The 21,289-nt window shown below is 49.2% G+C and overlaps 1 protein-coding gene across 5 annotated transcripts in view; it reads left to right on the top strand.

The window, feature by feature from the left end:
- The first annotated feature begins 10,711 nt into the window (after positions 1-10,711).
- The window catches only part of ST3GAL3 (ST3 beta-galactoside alpha-2,3-sialyltransferase 3), a 173,430-nt gene continuing 162,852 nt past the window's right edge, over positions 10,712-21,289 (top strand). For 4 of the 5 annotated variants that reach the window (XM_054286317.1, XM_054286320.1, XM_054286319.1 and 1 more), the window contains exons 1-2: positions 15,123-15,176; positions 15,893-16,037. In XM_054286317.1, coding sequence (XP_054142292.1) covers positions 15,923-16,037 — 115 coding nt within the window. In that variant the 5' untranslated portion in view covers positions 15,123-15,176; positions 15,893-15,922. Of the gene's footprint in view, positions 11,444-15,122; positions 15,177-15,892; positions 16,038-21,289 lie in introns of those variants that run through there. The other variant, XM_054286318.1, reaches the window with a different exon arrangement.

The following is a 21,289-nucleotide window of genomic DNA, read 5'->3' on the forward strand; positions in this document are numbered from 1 at the left end:
AACAGGAGCTTTGTTATCTGTTTCTGGCATGTTTTCTGCAGGTGCCAGATTTGCTCTTGTTGACAGTTGCACAGTTAACTGCCCTGTTTGGGAAAATGCTGCTATCCTGCACTCTGAGACAAAGGGCCTTCCCAATTTTCCTGTCAGTTCTTGTGCTGCATCATTCAAATGTGAGCACACTGTTTGCTGCAGGGACTAAACTGTGTTTTAGGCTTCTCTCCAAACTTAAGATCAGTGACCCTGATGTTTAAGTGGTCTTTATTATCTGACTTTGGAAAAGCAATTTGGTTTATGGCTTGAAGCATAACAGATAACAGTAAAAGTTCTGTACAGAGCAGTTGTCTCAAAAGTACATAGGCTTTCCATTACCAAGACTTTTATCATATCTGATAATTTTCTTCAGTGGTTTTGGCTTTTTTGAAAGTGTGTTTATCCTTTTTACAGCATCATTCCAGTGGGGGTGAGGGGCTGCCAGATTATCAGCTAGTCAGGTGCTTCTTGAGTATGTTAAGTACAAAATCATGCTCAGTGTGAGCTCTGGTGGCCCTTTGTTGGGTCCATTGCATGTGGTGCTGCAGTCACCAGACCTCTTCACTTTTCATGGAGCTTCCATCTGTGACTGGTTCAGGTTGGACCCACAAGGAGCAATTTTGTATAAACAAATAGTGGCTTGGCCTTAATTCAGGATGAGCTTCACAAGTCAATGATAACTTTTCCTAGGATTTTAAAAGGTGACTATATTCTTTGTAAAGCACCTGATTGCAGTAATATTTCTGCCTGTGACTTCTAGGAGACCTTTTTTCTATCAGCAGACTTCTCAGACCAGAGGCAGTACTGTCAGTAGTAGGACCCATTCTCCTTTCTTCTTCTCTCTCTTTATGGTGTTTTTAGCTGGGATGAATTGATTCTGCACTGTTTGAGGAGCATAGTCACTTATCCTAATGATTCCAATGCATCTCTGCTCTTCCAATCTTTAACTGGGTTCCTTTTGTCTGACATGTCTGCAATTGTGCTTGTTTTCTAATGAAACATGGGTTGAAATCAAGACTGGTAGCCTGTATATTGTTTTCAGTTTCCTCAAGAAATAAATCTAATTTCAAAAAAGACAATCTGTAAACTAATTTAAGGACTAAAGCAATGGGACTTGGAAATTCTCATCATGCTTTTAATTTTTCTGTTAGCATTATTCTTTTCTAATATTCATCTTCTTAATGCTTATCTAGTGAGTTCTCAGGTGTCTTTCAGAGACCTAAGTGGAGTTCTGTTATTTAAGGACTCAGTCTGGCTTGGCTGTTTAGCTAGAACAGAGATGGCACCACAGAATCATCTCTCCTCATTGAAATACAGAGCTGAGACATCTGCAGCAAGAACTGAGTTGCCTTAGATTCCTTTTGTAGCTGAGAGTGCCAGAAGAGGAGTCATCAGAAAATCTTACCTGGGCACAGTCTCAGACAGCTCTGTTCTTTACTTTGGTGTTGACTCTTGAATTTCACAGTGCTGGTTAAGACATGCTGAACTGGCAGTCAGGGAAAAGAGATTCTTCTACTTTAGCTCAGGGATTTTTGTTACTGATACACCTAGTGTAACAGTAACCTTGAGGAATTTGCTTATTGGAGTGTTATTTCAGCTCATATCTTTGGAACCTAATGTGCCAGGTATTCCTGTAGCCAGCTTTTGTAGTATGGGGAAAATGATAATGGCTCCTTTTCCCTGACAAATTCGTAGCTAGTACACAAAACCTATCAGTGTGGGCATTTAGATTAGTGTAAAGTGTGTAGTATTTTCAGCTGAACATGAACAACAATATTGTTGTATTGCTAAAAGTCAAAATAAGCCTTTTTCCTCTTTTCCCATAATCAGTCTTTGTTTTTCCACATTGGTGTTAAAGCTGTTGAACAGCTGTAGATTTATCCCTTAGATGAATGAAGAGCACAACATTCCAGGTGGCATTTGTTGCTTGGTTCCAGTAATGAGCGTAGCTGAGGGTGTGTATCTGCAGTTTCCTTTGGCCTCACAGAATGGTCTCCAGAGGAATGGGAAATATTCATCTGATTGCCCTCTTTTCATGAAGCTGTGGCAGATCCATGCAGAAGCATTGCCACAGCCTCCTTGCTGCAGCATGAGTAATGTGACAATGCCAGCATCAAAACAGTTCTGACAGCACCTAGCAAATGAGGGAAGTGTGTGGGAGGGTACTGGAAAAAGATTTAAATGGTATAGTATGCATGTTAATTTTGAAACAAAACTGAATGAGGTAGGAGAGCCTGAGAAGAGGTGTCTTTGGCCTGGAATTTTGCATTTAGGAAACGTTCTCACTGTTATGAATGGTTCTAGTGGCTGTGAACACCTTCAGTACACGATGCAGGAGAGAAATGAAACAGGCCTGTTGCCTGGGCTCTCCTACCTCCCATGAGTTACTGCCTGGCAGCGTGGGCTCCTCATGCTGCCCTACACCCCAGGAACTGGGATGCTCTCACAGTTATCCACACTGCTGGCTGAAGGAAGAGCTGCCTCCTCACAGGCTGTAGGCAAGGTGGGTGGCTGGTTTTCATATCCAGGCTGAAGTCCTCCATATGGAGTTAAGAGCAAGCCTGTCTTTACAGCCCAACGAGTATGCTATAGACCAAAGCAAACTACTTCAAGACATATAGTGACTCAATCCTACAGTCTTGCTGAATGTAGGGAGGCATGGCAGTGTGTTGTACCCATGGACCTCCAGGGACACTTCAGACATGGAGATCAGATGGTTGTGAATGAGCTGATATTAGCTCATATGCTTGGACTCTCATTTCCTCAAGTGCTGCTGCTTCTCTTGAATACAGTATCTCTGCAACTTTTGAGCTAATGTTCTTTAATCCTCACAGCAGGGGTTAACTCAAATTTCCTTTCTGATAGCCCCAAGCAATTAAAAAGAAATTGCCGTGTCTTGGGTGCAGGATAGCGTGCATGGATGCCTTTAGAGTGGGTGCTGGGTGCTGATGGGCTGCAGGTACAGGTACAGAGGAGCAGCTAACTTGCAGACAGTTCCATGGAAAACAGAGTGATGTGATACAGGAGAGCAGGGAAACTGGTGATGGGGAACGGCTGCACCAAAGGGCTGAGCAGCCCATGTGGTTTGGAACTGTGGTTGCCTGTGGTGGATGGCTGCCCAGGCTACTTGGCTCTGCAGCAGGAACACAGCTTTACTTGTTCAGGCCCAGGAGAGCCAGGGCAGGATGAAGAGAGCAGTTGTGTTGGCAGCCAGAGATGGGTCTGTCCTGAGTCCTCTCTGGCCTTCCCAGTTCCAGCTGGATAGATGTTTCCACACACTGTTTAACAGCTGGTGTCCACAGGGACTGGCAGAAGTGTAAGTGCTCATATTCTGCCATTCTCTCTTTTAGATGCAGAAGTAGCACAGGGCATCCTGTTTGGATCCTCAGCCATCCACACAGTGGGGCTGGAGCCAACCCTGCTTTTCCTCGCTGGTTGGAGGGTGACTCCTGTGGGAGCAGAGGTCTGCAGTGCTGTCACCAGCAGGGAGACCCCCAGCTTGGGCCCTCAGCACTGTGCAGAGCCTGGCAAGGGGAAAGGACAGAAAAAGAGATCTTGGCTCTTCTCCCTCCCCACTAGAAGCAGGTGAGGGGCTGCCAAGGGCTTTGCAGCAGGGAGAAGAAAGACGGCGTTCATGGGAGCTGCGTGACTCCGAGCTGGTGGGCTGGGAGCCAGGCACGTCAGCACCTGATGGGCCAGCGCAGGAGGAAGGGCTTCCTGCTCCTCACTCCTCACCTTCTCCAGAGGAGCCTTTCAAGGGGTCCCAGCCCAATGTAGTGATGTCTTCTCCAGCCCAGAACAGGCAGGACAGTGGGGCAGGACTGTTGCCTGTGTGGGGCATTGCACTGGCACAGTGTGCTGGGGAGGTCTTTGCCCAGTAGCCTGGTTTGTTCACTGCTACCCTGGACCATGCTGGCTGAGACAGCTGCCCAGGATCCCTCCTGCCTGCCTGTGTTCTCCACCAGATCTGGGGGACCTGGATCAGTCATTTTGCCATCTTTGCAGACTCTGCAAAGAAGCAGCCTCCACTTGTGCACTGGCTGTGTGGTGGCTGCACAGATCATTCCCAGAGAGAGTGCAGGGCTAGGGCTGTGGGGGTGACCCTGGGGGATGGACAACCATCCCCTCTCACAGCAGATCCCTACCCCTTCTCCAGGCAGGCTGGAGCCTGCCTAGAAAATCCTTCCTCCAGAAGCCACTGGACAGAGGAGCCCTTGTACAGCCTTTTTGGAGAGGTGCCTGGTACCTGCTGAGGCAGACTTTCCACTTCCCAGTGAACAGATGCCTGGCTATGGCTGGGCCATATGGTGTTTTGGACTCACTGCTCTCCCAGCACAACCTCTCCTCCAGCCTTACAAGCAGGTGAGATTGCTCAGGGCTCTGATCCCTGGCGACAGCTCCCTGCAGGCTGTGGGAGCTGCCAACAGTCTGGTGCAGGGGGAGGTGTGACAGGTCTGTGCTTGGAGTGTGTGCCTCTGGGAAGTGCCACCTAGTCAGTGTGGCCTTGATGCTGGGTCACTGTTCCTAGAGAGGTTTGGCTGTGCAGGGGGCTTGCCCTGCTGGCCCAGGATCTGAGGAAAGCACACCATGTGATGAGGGTGAGTAAACAGCACTTCTGGTTTGTGGTCAAGGTTGGTTGTGACATCCTGGGGACACCTCTGAGGCTGGGATGAAATCAGACTCTGCCTGCCTGCCAAGAGGCTATATCAGAGCCAGAATCTTTGGATTCACAATCTTATCCTGTAAGCCATTCTACACAAGCTGCTACATCCTTCCTGACTTCTCCAGCAGTCTCTGCTGCTTTTCCCACTCAGTCAGGTTTATTGGGTGAGCGATTGCCCGAGGCTCAGTGTCAGCAGTTGTGCTCACTGTCAGGCCATGTGGATTTGAGATGGGAAGGGAGGAGCTGGCAGCTTTGCCCTTTGGCAGCATGTTGCAGGGTACAAAGCCAGCCAGCCCTCTTCCTTGCCAAGCTGTAAATTTGGCCCCTTGCTCCAGTGCTTCTCTGGCTTTTCCTGTGGGCTGAGGGTTCATCCCACTCATGCTGTGGCTGCTCTGCTAACTTGTCCTTCAGCTCCCTGTGCCCTTATGCTTGCACACGGTGCTGTCAGCTCTGCTGCCTGGGTGCACTTCTGACTCATCATGTACTGCCTGGGCAGCTCCCCATTTCGTTACTGTTAGGAGTTCATGGCAGTGGGCTGTGAAACTGCATTCCCCTCTTCCCCACCGTGCTCAGTCCCATGCACCCAGGAGGGACAAAGCCTATGGAGCTGTCTGCCCTGACCAGGATATCCCTAGCAGTGATGCTGTGCCTGGCTGGGATGCTCTGTGCCGTGGTCTGTCCCTGGCACCTCCCTCCTATGGAGATTTCTGCAGCACAGCACAGGATCCCAAGATCCTGTGCCAGTGCAAGGCAGAGGAGCTGGTGCTTCCCCAGGCATTCTGGCAGGGACCAGCCATTTCCATCTGCATAATGGAGACTGTAGCACAACCACCATCAACCCACTCTGAGATATTTTTAGGCCTGGCTGTGCTGATGAGGGAGAGATGACAGGCTCACTCCACATCCAGACCATGCAATGCCTCTCCCAGCTGCGGCCACCTGGTGCAATGGGAGAAGTGTGGGCTGTTCTCCCAGTGAAGGCAGCACTGACTGGGTGCTGTGGCTCTGGGCTTGCTGGGAGCAGCTACTGGTGCTGGATACCACCATCCTTCTCCCTCTGAACTTGTTCAGCTTCACTGCTTTTGAGAAAGCAGCTTAATGAATTCCCCAGGCCTCACTGGCTCTTGACATTAAGGGTATTTGCTGGCTTGTGAAGGAAAAGGAGGGATGAAGCTGTGGGACTGAAGCATGGCAGTGACACACTTGCACATGGTCACTTGCTATCACAGAACTGGGGAGCCCTTTCAGCTGAGGAGTTTGGCTTCTCTGCAGGGCCTGAAGCTTGCTGGAAAGTTCTATGGAAGAGGATATGAAGGCTTCCCCTTTTCATCAGAGCCCTGTGTGGGGCTCCAGCTGGTGGAGTGGGAGGAGCAGTAGTTTGGAGGTGACTGGGGTGAGTTGATGGAGGACAGGAGATCTGGGGCACAAGGCTGTCTCCTGTGGCCAGGCTTGTCTGATGCTGGTCCCTCAGCACTGCTGGGGAGGCCTTGCATGAAACAGATCCCCAATGCCCTGGACACACAATGACACAGTGCTGCTGGGTGGTGACATTGCCAAGCCATGACTGTGTTGTGGGTGCTGGCAGAGGGGAGAACTGTCCTGCACAGGGTCTGTGGCTGGGTTAGAGGGGAGTTGGGCTGGACTGGAGCAGGCTGCTGTACCCAGCTTCACACCAGGGCTCAAATGCCAGCCTGGGTAGGTTGTAGGTGCTGGACTCTGAACACAAGACTTGTCTGGGTGACTGCAGGAAGCAGTGGTGCTAATCTTCCCCATCCACAGGAACCAGTCTGTCACTGGTACCAACACCTCACTGTGTTTGTCTTACCCCATCCCTTCATTGGAAGGACCAGTTCAGCTGCAAACCTCCCTCAACTGGCTACTGAGACCTGGAAAGCTCCAGCCCTGAGCAGCTGCTTCTGTCTGACCCTGTGGATCTGCCAGCATCCCCCAGCATAGCTGTGGCTCAGCTGATGGCTGCAGAAAGTTCATATTCCCTTGGCTGTGGCATAGGAAGTTGGTTCCCATGGAGCAGGGTAGAGAAGCTTTGTTGGAGAGGCAGACCTTTGTCCCCACCTTCTTGTGGCTGGGTGGGATGGGCTGCAGCTGAAAACAAGGACTGCTGGCCTGGCTGGTCCCCCATGACTGCTGGGGCAGAGGCAGAGCCCTCCATTGGCTGGCAGCTCTGTGCATTCATTGTTTAGGATCCCACTTATTACACAAGGATCCAGTGTTCCCTTAGTCCTGTTCTCACTCATACCAACACAGACTTCTGTGACTTCGAGTGACGTACTCAGGGGGGGTTGAGGTGTTTTGGCAGCACCTTTCTGCCTGTGTCCCCTGCCTGTGGCTGGCAGCTGCCTCTTCATGGCTGCTATTAGCCCACATCCTGGCAGCAAACAGAGCACCCAGAGGCATTTTCCCCTGGCTGCTCTAACTCCCTGTTATGAAAAGCAGCTGCAAGGATGCACAGCTTGAATCTGAATCTCCCAAACCAAGCATGTTCATGTCCTGCAGCAGAGCACAAACCCTTGGCTACATCCTGCAGCACAGGGGTCAGGGCAGTGCAAACTGAGCCCTCAGCCCCTGCACCCTCTCACACAGCTCCTAATGGCCCATGCCATGCTCCTCTCCTTTCTTCCTTTTCCCAAGAGAGACCAGATAAGCCTCAGCACCCAGGATTGGGGAAGAAAGGCACTGGGACATGGTAGGGCTACCTCAGCTGGCAGCTATCCTGCCAACCCAGTGCCCCAGGCCAGGCAGCTGTTCTCATGACCAACAGGAAGCACCTCCACCAGCAGCACCAGCACTTCCTTCCACCACCTTCCCAGTGGCTGACAGTATTTGAGGTGGTTGGTGCTTTCCCTTCCTCCTCCCTCTCCTCACCCTTGCTACTTCCCATGTCCTTGACCCCTTTCCTGAACATCATGCTTGCCCTGGTCTCAGATGTGTGGGAGGTGGGATGCTTCCAGAGCATCTCTCTGGGCTCATGGCCCTGCACCCTAGCAGGTGTTGATGTCCCTTGGTGCATGACAGGGTTTTCAGAGGGGCAGTCACCCACAGGGGTGCAGCCTGTGGCTCTGCAGACAGGACATGCCCTGGGAGTTGCTTGCCAAAGGCAGCATTGCTGATTATTTCCTTTGGGCACCTGGGGAGGAGATCAGAGTGACCCAAATGGGGAAGGTTTGTAAACCTGAAGTGGACACTGACTCAGGCACTTGTGCTGCTGTGCTTATGCTGTGGGTTTTGGCATCAGCTCACTTGGGCATGTATGGGAGAGACAGGTATGAGTAACAGAGTTGGTTGCTGTGCTGTATGAAGGTTGCTGGTGCATTACTTGGGGTCAGAAGTTCCAGTTCACCATAGAGCAACGGAGAGGAGGTTCAGGCTGAACAGGATGAAAAGAGGAGCCCATGGCTAGTGGCCCCATCACCATAGCAGGCCAGCTGAAGGTACACAAGGGGTTGCTCCAGTGCAAGTAATTAAGTACTAAAGCTCCAGGCTGGAAATTACGCATTCCCTGGGTCAAGGGCTGGCAATGAACAGTGCTGCAGGTAGTGTAATGCCACAGAGCCAGCTCAGGCTGTTGTACCTGTTTTTAGAAAAACATGTGCATGAGCTGGAAGAGCAGGTGAACAAGATTGTCCTCAGGCAGAGCCCTCCACACCTTCTCCACTGCCTTCTCTGGCATGCAGGAATCAGTCCTGGCCTCCTTTTTGCTGCTGGAGCTGTTTGGACAGGAGATCAGGCGGGGTGCTTACAGGTCAGGGCAAAACAGCAAGCACGTCCATGCAGCATCTCTTCTTCATGCCTGAGCCACTAATGTCAAAAAATTCAAGTTGAGATCTAGTTGAGATCTAAACTTATTTTGCAAGCTGCTTCATGGTAGGGATGGCTGCCCCTGCAACCTTCAGTGACCATGCTGTACTTAATTCCAGGCTTCAGTTTTTCCCATCTTCAACTTCTCACCTTTGGCTTCTGCCCTTCCTTCTGTCCATAGCAGTACTCTGCTCCTTCTGGCAGTGAGGAGACCCTCTCTTGAGGCAATGAAGTACCTTGTCCTCCTCACAACATATGCAGCCTTATTTGTCACATTTCCAACTCTTAGCTCCTTTCTTGTGGTGGTGTTTCTGCTCCTTTCGATTTCTGTGCCTGTTCTGAAGTTTGGATAGCCGGACCAGACATCAAGTTGGCTTTGCCAGAGCTGTAGCTCTGCTTGGAAATCCTCTCCATGTCCCTCTGACTCATGGCCGTCAGAGCCAAGGTACTGTGCTGCAGGCTCATGGCAACAGTCATGTGTGGGGACTGCTCTTTTGCAGCCTTTTTCCTTAATTTCACCTCCCACCCTCACTTTCAGGGAGATTCTCCATCCTGTGGTACAGCCTGTCTCCTCCATTCCCAAGAACCTTCCTTTGCAGCCCATCACTGGGCTGGGGGCTGTTATAATTTTCCCAGGCCATTCAGCTCATGCTGTAGCAACAAGCAGCGTTCAGTGTTTTATCAGCCCCAAATGTAAGCCTTCATCTTGTTATCCAGATTATTGATATTAAGACCTATTAAATGGCACTGGACCAGGGGTCACTGGGGGTCTAGGTAGGCTTTCTGTTGTTGATGTCTCCCCATTAAGCCTTGGCTTACTGACAGATCTCAGAATGCAGCTGTTAATACATGTAGTTGTTAATCTACTTGAGTCTTATTAATTCTTTATAATACATACTTTTAATTAAAATCCTGCAGCATTATTGAAAGCAGTGGAGAAGGCAAAGTGTTCTCTATAAATGCTCCTACTCTCAGCACCCAGAACTTTCCTTTTGCCCAGGAAGAATTTTCCCTGTGTAACAACCTCAGGATGCCTTTAGCTGTGCTTTCACCTACAGTCTGGGGCTCTCTGCCATTTCTCTGCCCATGGCTTTGGCCCTTTAGGTTATGCTGGCCTCCTACCAGCTGACCATTCATTAAAAATTAACCCGTGTTTGGGACAGTCTGTGATTAAATCATCAAATTGTTTGCAAATTACTTGGGCCTGTAGCATGAGTGTGGCTGGTTTGGGGAGCTGCAGCCTCTTCTTGTGCCACTGCTTTGCTGAATTCCCTCCTCCCTGTGACAGCATGTGAGATGGAGTCACTCCTGCCATTCCCATTTGAGAGGAGGCAGTGGCTGGATGGTGCCTGCCTGCCTCACCTGACTCTCCCAGCTGTTTTTATGGTATGAAAGGGGATGGGGTAATGCCTGTCTGGAGAGCTCAAGATGAAGCCATTGAGGTTCACAGCCATCACAGTTCTAAGCGTCTCAGAAATTCAAGTTTATTCAGCAATCATCTCAGAAATTCAAAGACAGCACTTCTGGCTTCAGAGAGGCAGCATGGCCACAGCTGGAGCTGGGTTCATTCAAGGTTTCTGCAGCACTGGCATGAAGAAATGCACTGTGATATCCAGTGATGGCACCTGGGCTGAGCAAGACTCCATATTTCACTCCCAGATCTCAGGTAGGCTTCACTGGGGAGGCTGCTGGTGGGGGGGGAGGTTATTTTACCTGGTTTCTTAAGGAGCAGAATTAAAGAGGAAACCTTCACCTAGCCTATTATTTTTAGGAGGCTGTGTTCATGGTGTGCAGCCTGGTAACTAGTCAGTGCACAGATTCTACGGTGACCATTGTCACTCTGGACAGAATGGGTAAAATATTAACAGGCATTGCAAAATACTTCCCAGACAGTCAAACCAGCCTGCATGCCAGCAGGCACTGCTTGGTTCTGTGCTCTCCTCTCTTGCATGGTGCAGTAACCTACTGGGGGCAAGATATTTGCTCCTGGACAGCTCACCAGGGCTTAGCAAATCTTCCTAAGGCCTGCCAAGCTCAGCTCTCTAAGCCCCTCCAACCATGACATCCATGATTCTAGGACAAGGGAGCAAGTGAGGGAGGTGTGTGGGAGTGGAGGTGTCTCCAACCAGCAAACTCCATTCCTCAGTTCCTGGATGTGCAGCTGAGATACAGGTGGTTCTAACCTGCCAGCAGGGGGTCTGGAAAAGATTTGAGACAATCCTGCCAGAATCCTTATCCTGATGCTGTGGTAGAAAGGACTAATGCAGCTCTTTAAGTCAGAAAATAGGAAAAGCAGATTAAATCCCTGTGTCAAAGCATTAGGGAGGCTCATTGTGGGATTCTATATCTTGAAAAGGATTCAGGAAAATCAGAGAGGCTCTGTAGAGCAGAAACACAAAAAATGGCTTGAGGGTGGGAGGAAAAGCCTGGCAGAAAGAGAATTAAGCGACTCAGTATATTTAGCTTTTCAGAAAGACGGATGAGGGGGGGTTTGCCTGCAGCATATGTGTAGTGTCACAAAGAGAAAATGCCAGGCTCTGAAAGGCTCTTTAATCAAGCAGAAGGCAGAATAAAATGGTATGTCTGCAAGCTGAAGCCAGACACAGGGAGGTGGGATGCTCTTCTGAACGTGAGTGTGAGGGACTCCTGAAACAGACCCAGAAAAGTGGGAGTCTTCAATGATTGTCTTCAATGCAAGCCTACCTCCTCTCTTGGAAACTCTGAGTGAACCAAACATAGTGTATTGGAATTACTGCAAGGAGATGAACTGCTGAGCAGGGTGCTGGCCAGGGGCTTGCACTTGCATGACTGCCTGCCAGGTGGGACCATTGGGTCACATCCTCTGAGGAAGATCCTTGGAAAGCTGCTCCACTCAGGCAGAGTACTTGGGGAGGCAATCAGGCAGGCTCCAGATGTTTACCTGCTCCCAAAGTGGTAAGTGTGATTCTTTGCTGTTGAAAACATATGGAGGGTGGCAGAATTTTTGAGCCAAGTTCAGATTGTTTTAACTTGTTTTGTGTGGGCCTGGTGCTGATGCTGTTTAACATTTCTGTTCTTAGAGTAGCCAGAGCACCAGATATGTAAAGTGTTCTCCACAGTCTGACCACGTTCAGAATCTGCATTTAAGAATAATACATAATGAGTGTGTGAGATTAAACAAGTTTGGTCAGAGAGATAAGACAAACTACAAGTGTCTTATAGCCCAGATTGCATTCCTTGAGCCTGTGCATCAGCAGAAGTAATCTCTGTCTAGCCATTACTGAAAGAGATCTTTGCTGTGGTATAGAGTGGTATGTAATTAATCATAAAATATTGCATTAATTAGTATTGGGTCTGATTTGATGACATTTAATTTGGGGAGAAGGATTACAGTGTGAGTATTAGAATAGTAATTTTATAGGGTAAAGAAACAAAATGAGATTAGAAGTCTCTATGAAGGAAGCCTGGAGGCTGATGTGTATATTTGGCATCTGATAGTTACAACCTAACTTAATTTTCCGGATGGGAAAAGATGCTGCTCAGCATCTCCTCATGCACATGAGGGGAATTTGCAGAGCAATTCTGGCATGCCTCAGGTGGGCTCCTTTCAAAAGAAGGGCTGAAGGAAGCCTTGCTTATGGTCATGGTGGTGTGTCCAAGTCATGCTGAGTCCAACATGAGTGTCTCTGCAGCATTGATGCAGGGACACAGGGGTAGGACCCCTCACTGCCTGCTCCAAGCAGTGACCAGCCCTAACTGTTTTATGCTACCTGCTAATGCAGCCACCAACTGTGCCCTCTGCCAGAGCCCTTTTTCTCCAGATCATGGCCAGTGCTGCTGTAGGAAATTCTCTGCAGACATGGGTAGCTACAGGTTCAGCTGGTTTGCTGCAAGTGGGTTTTGTTGAGCAGGATGGGCTAGATCACTTGCCTGATCATTTGGTCAGTTTGGCTTTAAAAAGCTCCAGAGCATTCTGGAAAGCAGCACAGCAATATGATAGGATTTAATCAGACTTAATTATTCCCCTGCTGTCTATCTCCTAGCAACATCCAGCTTGACATCTGCCTGCGAATGAAATGTGTAAGCTAAGTAGGAACATGTTCAGACTAAAGTCCTGCTACTTGAACCAAATCACGCCACTAATCATTGCCTTAATTCATCTCATGGCCATCAAACAGCTGCCAGGCGCTGGTACCTGATTTTCCAAGATGCACAGCGCTCGCCTTCCGAGTTTTTTCCAGGCTGGCAAGGAGGGTGACTTCATCCCGGGCTCTTTGCAGCACACTGACACCTGATAACGGGGTTAGAGTTTCCTGAGTGACAAACAGGGCTCAGGGGCAAGCCCCAGACTTGTCGCTATTTGGCTTCGTGCTGTAGGTCCCCGCTTATCTCATCAGTGAAATGAGATCACCTGCTGTGCCCACACACCGCGGGGTTCAAATGCAGTACGGGGGCGGTTTAGGTGAAGCCTGGGGACAGCTGGAGCAGATGTGGCGCAGTGGCAGCAGGCAGTGCAGCAGCTCCGTGTCACAGGGACAAGGGCGGTTGAGGCAGGGAGATGAGAGCCAGCTTACGCAGATGGAGGGATGAAGAGGGGAAGAGAAGAGTAGGCATAAAGCAAGCGTTTGTGAAGCAAAACTGGGTTCCAGCCAGACATGATGTGGCACAGGAGTCGGTGGAGCTGCTGGAAGAAATGAGCCCGGCAGCAGAGCTGGGGCCATAGGAGGAGGCTGCCTGCACCAGCCCTGGCTGCCAGCTCGCCTTGAAGCTGGAGGGAAGGGAGCTGCCTCAGAGAAACGAGCGTCCTGAGCAGGTCAGCCCTTCGAACTGGGGGTTAATGGGCCAGTAGCTTGGGGGCAGATCTACAGATAGATAGGGCTGCATGAATGTGGTCGTGTCCCCTCTCCACCTGCCTCCTCACCACATACCTCCTCACGGGGATATTGGTGTCAGTGGTACCTGGGTGCTTGCATGAGCCTGTTGGTCTCCTGTGCTGTCTCTAGAAATTGTTGGCATTCAAAAAAAAACTAATGGTGTATCAGTGTGACATGTGTCTCCCTTGTGTCTCTGCAGAGGAGAGTGGTAGCTCTGGAAGCCTGGCTGCATGGGTGCCACACTAGCAATCAACTTGTACCGACTTCATTTGTGCAGAGCACCAAGTGGGGTTTCTGGCTCTGAAAATGGGGCTGCATGAGCCCCCACCAGCTCTCCCTGTGACCAGCAGGAACTTGGCCTTTTGTCAATTCCCTTTGTCAACAGAGCTCAGCCAGCTCTGTGCTGTTCAAGGCAGTGTCTGCCATTCAACATCAGCACCTGGGCTCACCTCAGTGGGAGCTGCCACCATGCCGTACCTGATTTTACTAGGATTCCCCTAAAATCACCTTTTGTTTTCCTTCTGTTATCAGTGACAAATGGAGGGTCACTGGGCTGGTCACTAAAGATGCAGGTTTATTCCTCACCATTTCTTTCCTTTCAGATGACTTTCCCCTTCACGACTAATAATTTCCCTTTGTCATTCTATTCCTGAGAGGTGTTATATTGGAATTTGTCACTTGCCCTCTGCCTAAGGACCCTTAGATGGCTGTGGGGCCAGCAAGAACGAGGCAATGCTGTGGGAAGGTTGCGTTGCAGGCTGTTCCCAGTGCTGCTGTGCTCACAGGGCGGCTGTGCAGTGAGAAAGGTGGAGACTGTCACACACCGGGAAGCGGTGGAAGCTGCACTGTGTGCGTGGCATGAGCTGTGCTGTGCTGTGGAAGGGCAGCTGGGGGGGTCCGTGCCGCCCGGCCTGGTGTGGTCCAGTGGCGGAGGCTCTGCCACAGCGGGGAGGTGGCGCAGAGCCGTGCAGGGGCTGGGCAGCACCTTGCTGGGTGTGCAGTGCTGGGAGGGTTTGCAGGAGGTGTGAAGGCATTGGCCGGACGGTGCAGCAGGGACAGGCGCTGTGCGGGGCAGTGATGGAAGCAAACTCAGGGCTGCGTTGCCGTGTCGCGGCTGCAGCTCGGCTGTGCAGAGCGGGGCAGGGCCGAGAGGCCATCGGAGCAGTGCTCGGCGGTCGGGCAGTGCAGGACCTGAGGGGAGGCGCAGCGCACTCAGTGCAGTGCCCGGAGGGCGGGCGATGCCGTGTCACTGCAGGGGCAGCAGCTGAGGTGCCTCAGCTGGCGGAAGGTGCAGCGCTGTGGGGTGACAATGCGGCGCCTCACAGCGGGTACAGTGCTGGCAGGGGCCAGTGCCATGCCTGGAGGCACCGCAGTGCTCTGGAGGTGCCGCGGCGTGACTGGAGAGCGGTGCCGGGATTTGGAGGAGGAGCGGTGCCCGGCGGCGGCCGTGAGGGGGGAGAGGGCCCGGGCCGTTCACCGCGGCGCCACCGCCACGCGCTGATTCTGGGGGGCGCTCTGCGCACGCGCACCGCCGCCCTGCCGCAGCGCTCCTCCGGCGGGGACCCCCTGCCAGCGCGCCATTGGCTGCGGAAGCCTCCCGCGATTGGCCAGGGCGCGACCCCCCCGTGCCGTCCCATTGGCCGGCGGCAGCCGCTATGCGGGCGGGCCCCGCCCCGCCCCCGCGCGCCATTGGCGGCCGCGGCGCCCCCCGGCGGCGGCGGGTCCCGCTGGGCGCGCCTGGCATGGCGGCGCCCGCAGCCCCGCGCCCGGGGGGCGCAGCCGGCGGTCGAGCGCCCGGGGCCGGCGGCGGCCGGGTGAGGAGGGGCGTGGGGGAGCCGGCGGGCAGGGCCGCTCACGGCAGCTGGCGCGCCGAGCGGGGTCTGGTGGGGCGCGGCGCCGCGTAGCTCATAGCGGAGCACGGCGAGGCGGGGGCAGCCCGGCGGTGGCGACGCCGCTGCCCGTTCAAACCCAGGCTCTAGCCGGCCGCTGGCGGCTGTCAGCTGGCGGGCAGCTGCCGTCCTGCCCGGGCCCGGCGAGTCCCTCTCCCCGGGCGCCGGTACCCCTCTAGGGCAGCGCGTCCCCGCAGCGCGCAGTGCCCGGGGCTCCGCGGGGCTCCTGCCGGGAGCAGCGCCGCGCCGGCCGCTCCCGCGGGCCCCCGACCGCGGGACACCCCGGTGCTGGGGGCTCGCTCTGTGGCGTGTCGGCAGGATGCGGTGCTCGCCAGGCCTCGGCGGCCAGGGCCGCGCTGGGCTCGGGTGTGTGAGGCGGCAGGAGCGCGGCTGATGCTCGGTCACAGCGTGGCGGTGACCGCCGGCTCTCCGGAGCGGCGCTGACCCTGTGGCGGCCAGAACGGGCGGCTGCCCGGGGTGGTTCTTGTTCCGCTGCTACGCTTTGGGGGACGCGTGTGTTCTATCTGGCGGAGCAGCACGGTTTGGGATCTGTGCGTTATGGTGGGTATGGGATTGCGCGTTTTGGAGAGGATGCCCATTGGAGAAGGTGGCTCTAGCCTCAACCTGTTTTTCTTTCTCAGGTCATGTAGAAGAGCAGATTTAATGTGAAGATGGGACTCTTGGTGTTTATGCGTAACCTGCTGCTAGCCCTCTGCCTCTTTCTGGTTCTGGGATTTCTGTATTATTCTGCTTGGAAGTTGCACCTTCTCAGATGGGAAGATTCAAGTAAGTAGGGGAACGGTGCAACTGTTTCTGGGCTCCCTAAATCGCCTGTTAAATAGTTGCAATAGTGGTGAGGTGGTTCCGATTTAGTAGTATTAGAGGGATGCGATTAAGCCCACTCAAGTGCTAGAGCTTTTAGTATGCTTAAGGGGTCGAATTTGTGACTACCTAATGCTCTTTATGGCTTTACTTTTATTACTGGGTACAAGAGCAGATTCATGCTTTATAAATCTAGTATTAGAGATCTCAGTTCTTGGAATATTTTGTTAGTTTATGATTCCTAATTGTCAAAATAAAGAGTTTGTATGTTGAGGCTTTTATTTCCTGAATCCTCTGTGCATTTTAACATATCTAAGAAAAGTTTGGTTTTTTCCCTCTGGTGAGTTTTGATTTCTTTCTGTAATCATCTGTGCTGGTTATCTCATCATCTTACTTTGTCCTTCAGAAATCCCCATCTTCCATTTATCTTCCATGTTATTATCTGCCAACTATCTGTCATCTAAAGGATGTCTTTCAACCTTTTTAAGTCCAAAGAGACATCTGACCTCATTGAATACAATCTGCGGATTGTACTGTGCAGTAAGGCCATAGAAGGTTACAGTTGCAATGAAATTAGGCTGAAGTTTGATTGCTCAGTTGCTGCTCTTATTTTTGTTTGTGTTGATTTTGCCTGCATGCAAGAACTGTTTATTTAAAACATAAAAACAAGAAAACAATTCCCTCCTCTCCCCTCCTGCCCAAAACACAAGCCAGCCCTCCTTGCAGCTGTTCCACAGGCTGTTTCAGATGTCTCAGAGCTGACTGTTGCTCCCTGGATCAGCAGCTGAGAAACACTGATCCAGAACTGACAAGAAGCTGCTGGTCAAATTTCTTCTTTGCTGTACTGTGTTTTTGTGCATACTGATAGAGGTTTCTCCTGCAATGCTTCTTAAACTTCACATTTTTTCTACTTCTGTGTGCTCCAAATCTGTTGTTGTGTGCTCTTAAGAAGTTTTGCATGATGACAGATGATGACTTGGTTATGACATTTGTGCTGATGCACTGATTTTGACAGGGAACTACTAAGGCGACTTGGACTAGAACAAGTATTGTAAGACTAAATTTGTAAAAGGAGATGCATAGTGTTTTTCTGAGCAGGGATTTTTTCTTCAGGTTTGTGCTTCAGAGAGGGAGTTAAAAACCTTCATTATGTGTTTCTGCAGAGTAGTACTTTTATTGGCAAGATGTAGAAAACCCTTCCTGCATGAAAATAAGTACAGTTCTGATTAAAAGAACAGTTTTTACATATCTGCTATCACATGATGATCTCTTATGAAATTATACCACCTACCATCCTTTACTTCCTTCACGCCACCAGGAAATCACATTGGACTTCCCAAGGCCTGCAAAAAAAAAAAAAAAAAAACTTTCATGCCACAACTTGCGTGTGATCTTTGTTACAAATGAAGAAGCAGCTATGTGTTTATGTGTTATGCACCACGGTGCTGGGGAGGGTTCTAACTTTCTGCAATCCTCCTCAGATTTTGTGCCTTTAGCTTTGTGTGCTGTTTGTTGTTTTACAGTCCCTGGGAGGTTTTGTGGTAACTTTGGGTTGCAGTGCAGTGTTGCAAATCTGTGTGCAGACGCTGTGGATTTCTATAAATGGAACACTTTTACCTGGAAAGATGACTCTTAAGTTGCAGCCTAGTTAGAGTGATTTCTGTTGAGTGCATTGGCTGCTTTTGGGTAACCAGGATGTTCTGACAGGAGCACTGTGAGGTGGCATAACAGAACTTTGGTTTGGTGTGTCTCCCTTTTTCTCATCTTCTGTGTAAAATGTGTCATTCATTTATTCTTGGAAGTTCAGTGCTTGCATTAAGCTTCTCCAACCTGTACAAAGAGATGATTCTAGCTTGAAGATTTAGCTTGCTGTTCTTTATCAGTTGCCAGAATTGATTTAGGCTGTACTGTTGTTCCTTCTAGACACTTTTGTGGATTGTGTCTTAAATATTGGATGAAGTTCTTTGAAATATTAGCATAAGCAGCAGCCTAATGTAAAGGGGCAGATGCTACTTTTGAAACAGTAAGGATGGTACCTGTTTTCAGTTGGTCTTCAGACTTTTTTATGCATCATAACCCATTTTATTTATCATGTAATTTAACACAGGACGAGCTTATGCAAATATAAAGTAGAAATTTAAAACCCCATTTTGGAAAACTTCATATGAAGAGTTAATGTTAAATAAATTATGTTCTAGAAATCCGCTTTGGAAGTTAACAAATGACAGATTTGAATTACTTATTTAACTGATTAGGCCTTCTTGAGTATGTGTAATATGATACAATGTATAATGGGGCAATTATACTTTGTATTTGCTGAAGGGGAGCCTTGCTTACTTAAGTGCCCAGATAGGTGGTGCGTAACTCTTGTGGTTTTATTTCCTGAATTACAATGTAGTGTGTGACCTTGTAAATTTCCTTAAGATTGATGTGATAATGCTGATGTCCCCAAAGGCAAAACTAAGTCAGATGTGTTAATTTTGGGGTCCTTAGTAATCAAAGATTTTTGATTTTGTGTGAGTTATCTTCTTATTAAATGACTTTCATTTTTCTTGTGACTAGTGCCTTTCATCTGTTTAATAGTGACTCCCTAGCTTCAGCAGTGACGTTTTTGTTCTGTTCTTTGTGCTAGAGGAGGTATGAAACTCAGCTGATCCCAGCACCTGACACCTTTGCAATCTCTTCAGAGACTGGCTTTAGTAAACTTGACACCTGTGTTTAATAATGGAAATAAACACGTTTGTTGTAGAGTATGGTGGAAAATACTTGATCTGCTTATTTGCTGCTTGTGTGGTTTGATCACTTAATGTTTTAGAAGATGCCTCTGCTTATCCATTCTCATGGATGAATTGAATGGTAACTGTTAAGTGGTTTACTGTGTAAACTAGTCTCCCTGACACTTGGATGTTCATGTATTTAGCTGCTAAAGTAAATAAATAGCTAAATTATTTTGTTTATATGTACCTCTGACCTCTACAAGAAAGGAGGCTAAACTTAGAAATAGACTGAAAGATACACATCAATGTTTCTCTTAATGTTCCCTTAACATTGAATGTTCTCCTCTCAATGTTAAATCTGTCCTCCTTGAGTGATGCCTTAGTGAGTACTGCAAGATTATTCTCCTTCTTGTATGACTCTCCACCTTGCCAAAATACAAACGAGAATAGGAAATAATTAATTTTTTAAAAGACTTATCTTTACTGTGACAGGAATAGATTGGATTCGGCTAATGTGAACTAATTAACATTGAATTAAGTTCAACTCCTTCTTCTGTTCAGACAAACCTCCAGTGATTGCTACCCTTCTCTCATCCTTTTAGTGAATATCATGGCTGGCTACTCTTCCCCAAGCCTTGTTTCATGTCAGTGGCAGAATGTTACTTCTCAGAGCAGCAGCAAAGTACAAAAATAACGGGTGTAATGCTGAATGCAGAAGGACCCTTGAGTTCTGGTGATGATTGGGAGTACATGAGCAGGGTTTAGGACAGATTTCCTTTTTCTCTTTCCTGATGTTTGTAATGCAGCTTCAGTCTCTGACAGTAGTGGTAAGGGACGTGCACTGCCCCTGCATGTTCTCCCCAGGCAGGCAGTAACAGTGGATTCACAGCTCTCTGAGGAAGTGTTGAGTTGCATGGAGGTGTGCTGAGCACATAGAACTGATAATGTGATGTGGGAGACAAACAAGGAAATAACTAGTTTGTAATCAGGCTTAGCTGTCCTGAACATTCTGGAAGGAACTCAGAGGAGCAAATAATTGTACTGCTGTTCTTTGTGTTTCTGGCCACTTGGTTGTAGGGGAATTCTTGCAGAGTAATGGTAGTGATAGGAGCAGGCCTTGAAGGTCTGAGACATGTACAGCAGCTCCTTTCCTACTAACTTCCCATCCTGTTCCTTCCCTGATGCATTTGGCTCTGAGGGGGAAGGATGGTGTTGTCTGTACTAGTGTGAAGATACAGCTCGTAGGAGGGTGCACTGTTGTCTTTGAAAAGTATGGTGGGAGATGGAGTTACTTAACCTGATATGTGTGTAGCTGATTTTGCAACTTCAAAATGAATGTGTTGTAAGGAATGATTCCATTACAAAGCATCCTGGCAATGGAAATATTGGACTCATTCCCCCAAGTCAGCTTTTACTTTTTCCCTCTCTTGCAAAGTATTGAAGTATACTTGGGACAAGGACAGTGATGCTATTTTCTTGTTCTCTATTGTATTTCTTTCTACATTAGTATTGAACTAATTTAAAGAAATATATACTCTGCATGAAGTACTTTTGCCAAAACCCATGTTAATACAGTTTGAGCTTGTCAGTTTGAATGTGGCTTTTGAGACATCTCCAGGTATGTTCTGTTGATGTCTCCTTAAAAAAAGTCAAGTCACTATTCTGTCATCTGTTGCTCTGTGTTATTTTCAACTCTAATTCTGGCAAAGCAGCCAAAGAGATAAAGCTTTGGGAGGAGATTTTCCAAAGGTATTTCAGGACCCTTATCCTTTTTACTCTTTTTTTTTAATGTCTGTTTCCAAGGGAACTGAGGAGACATAAACAGGCAAAACTGACTCACTTCTGGTTGCAGGTTTTTAATCTGCTTGCATTTCCATGGAAACCAGTCATGCAGCAAAAAAGGCTGAATTAATCAAAAGCAATCAAACCTTTATTATCAATATAAATACTGGTTTATCTCTTTCAAAGCAAAATGGTACTTTTGTCAATTCTTGTATTAGAGTCTAACAGTGTACTGAAGAAATGGATCTTCTTGCAAGGACTTGGAAAATGTTTACTCTTAGTCAGGTGGCTCATGGATGTGTGTTGGTATCCAGGGTGGATGGGTACAGCTGCTGTGTCTTGGGCCACTGGGAATGTCACTTGTTCTGCGTCAAGGGTGTGGATCTTACGTACACGGACATCTGACTTCCTTGTGTTCTTTGTTTAGTGAAGAACCAATGAAAAGACCTTCAGTTGGTGTGTGAGCAGCTAGGCCATGGGGACAAACTTTTCCTCTTTGTGGAGAGAGTCACGTAATGGTTTTGTGTTCTGCTCTGACTGTCCTACTTGCCTTTGCCAGAAGATGTGAATGCAGGAGTGCTCGTATAAAAAATAACAACTCCAGGCCAGCTCAGCTTGGCACTGGGACCATAAATCTAATGAAAGTGGCTTGAGCTGGGATGGCTTGGTGGTTAGGTGGTTGAGGGAGCATATTTTTTGACAAGGCACTCACAGCGC

Source organism: Melozone crissalis, unplaced genomic scaffold, assembly GCF_028551555.1.
Source record: "Melozone crissalis strain CALT ecotype California unplaced genomic scaffold, PUWL_Pcris_2 ptg000045l_1, whole genome shotgun sequence".
Classification (NCBI taxonomy): Eukaryota; Metazoa; Chordata; class Aves; order Passeriformes; family Passerellidae; genus Melozone; species Melozone crissalis.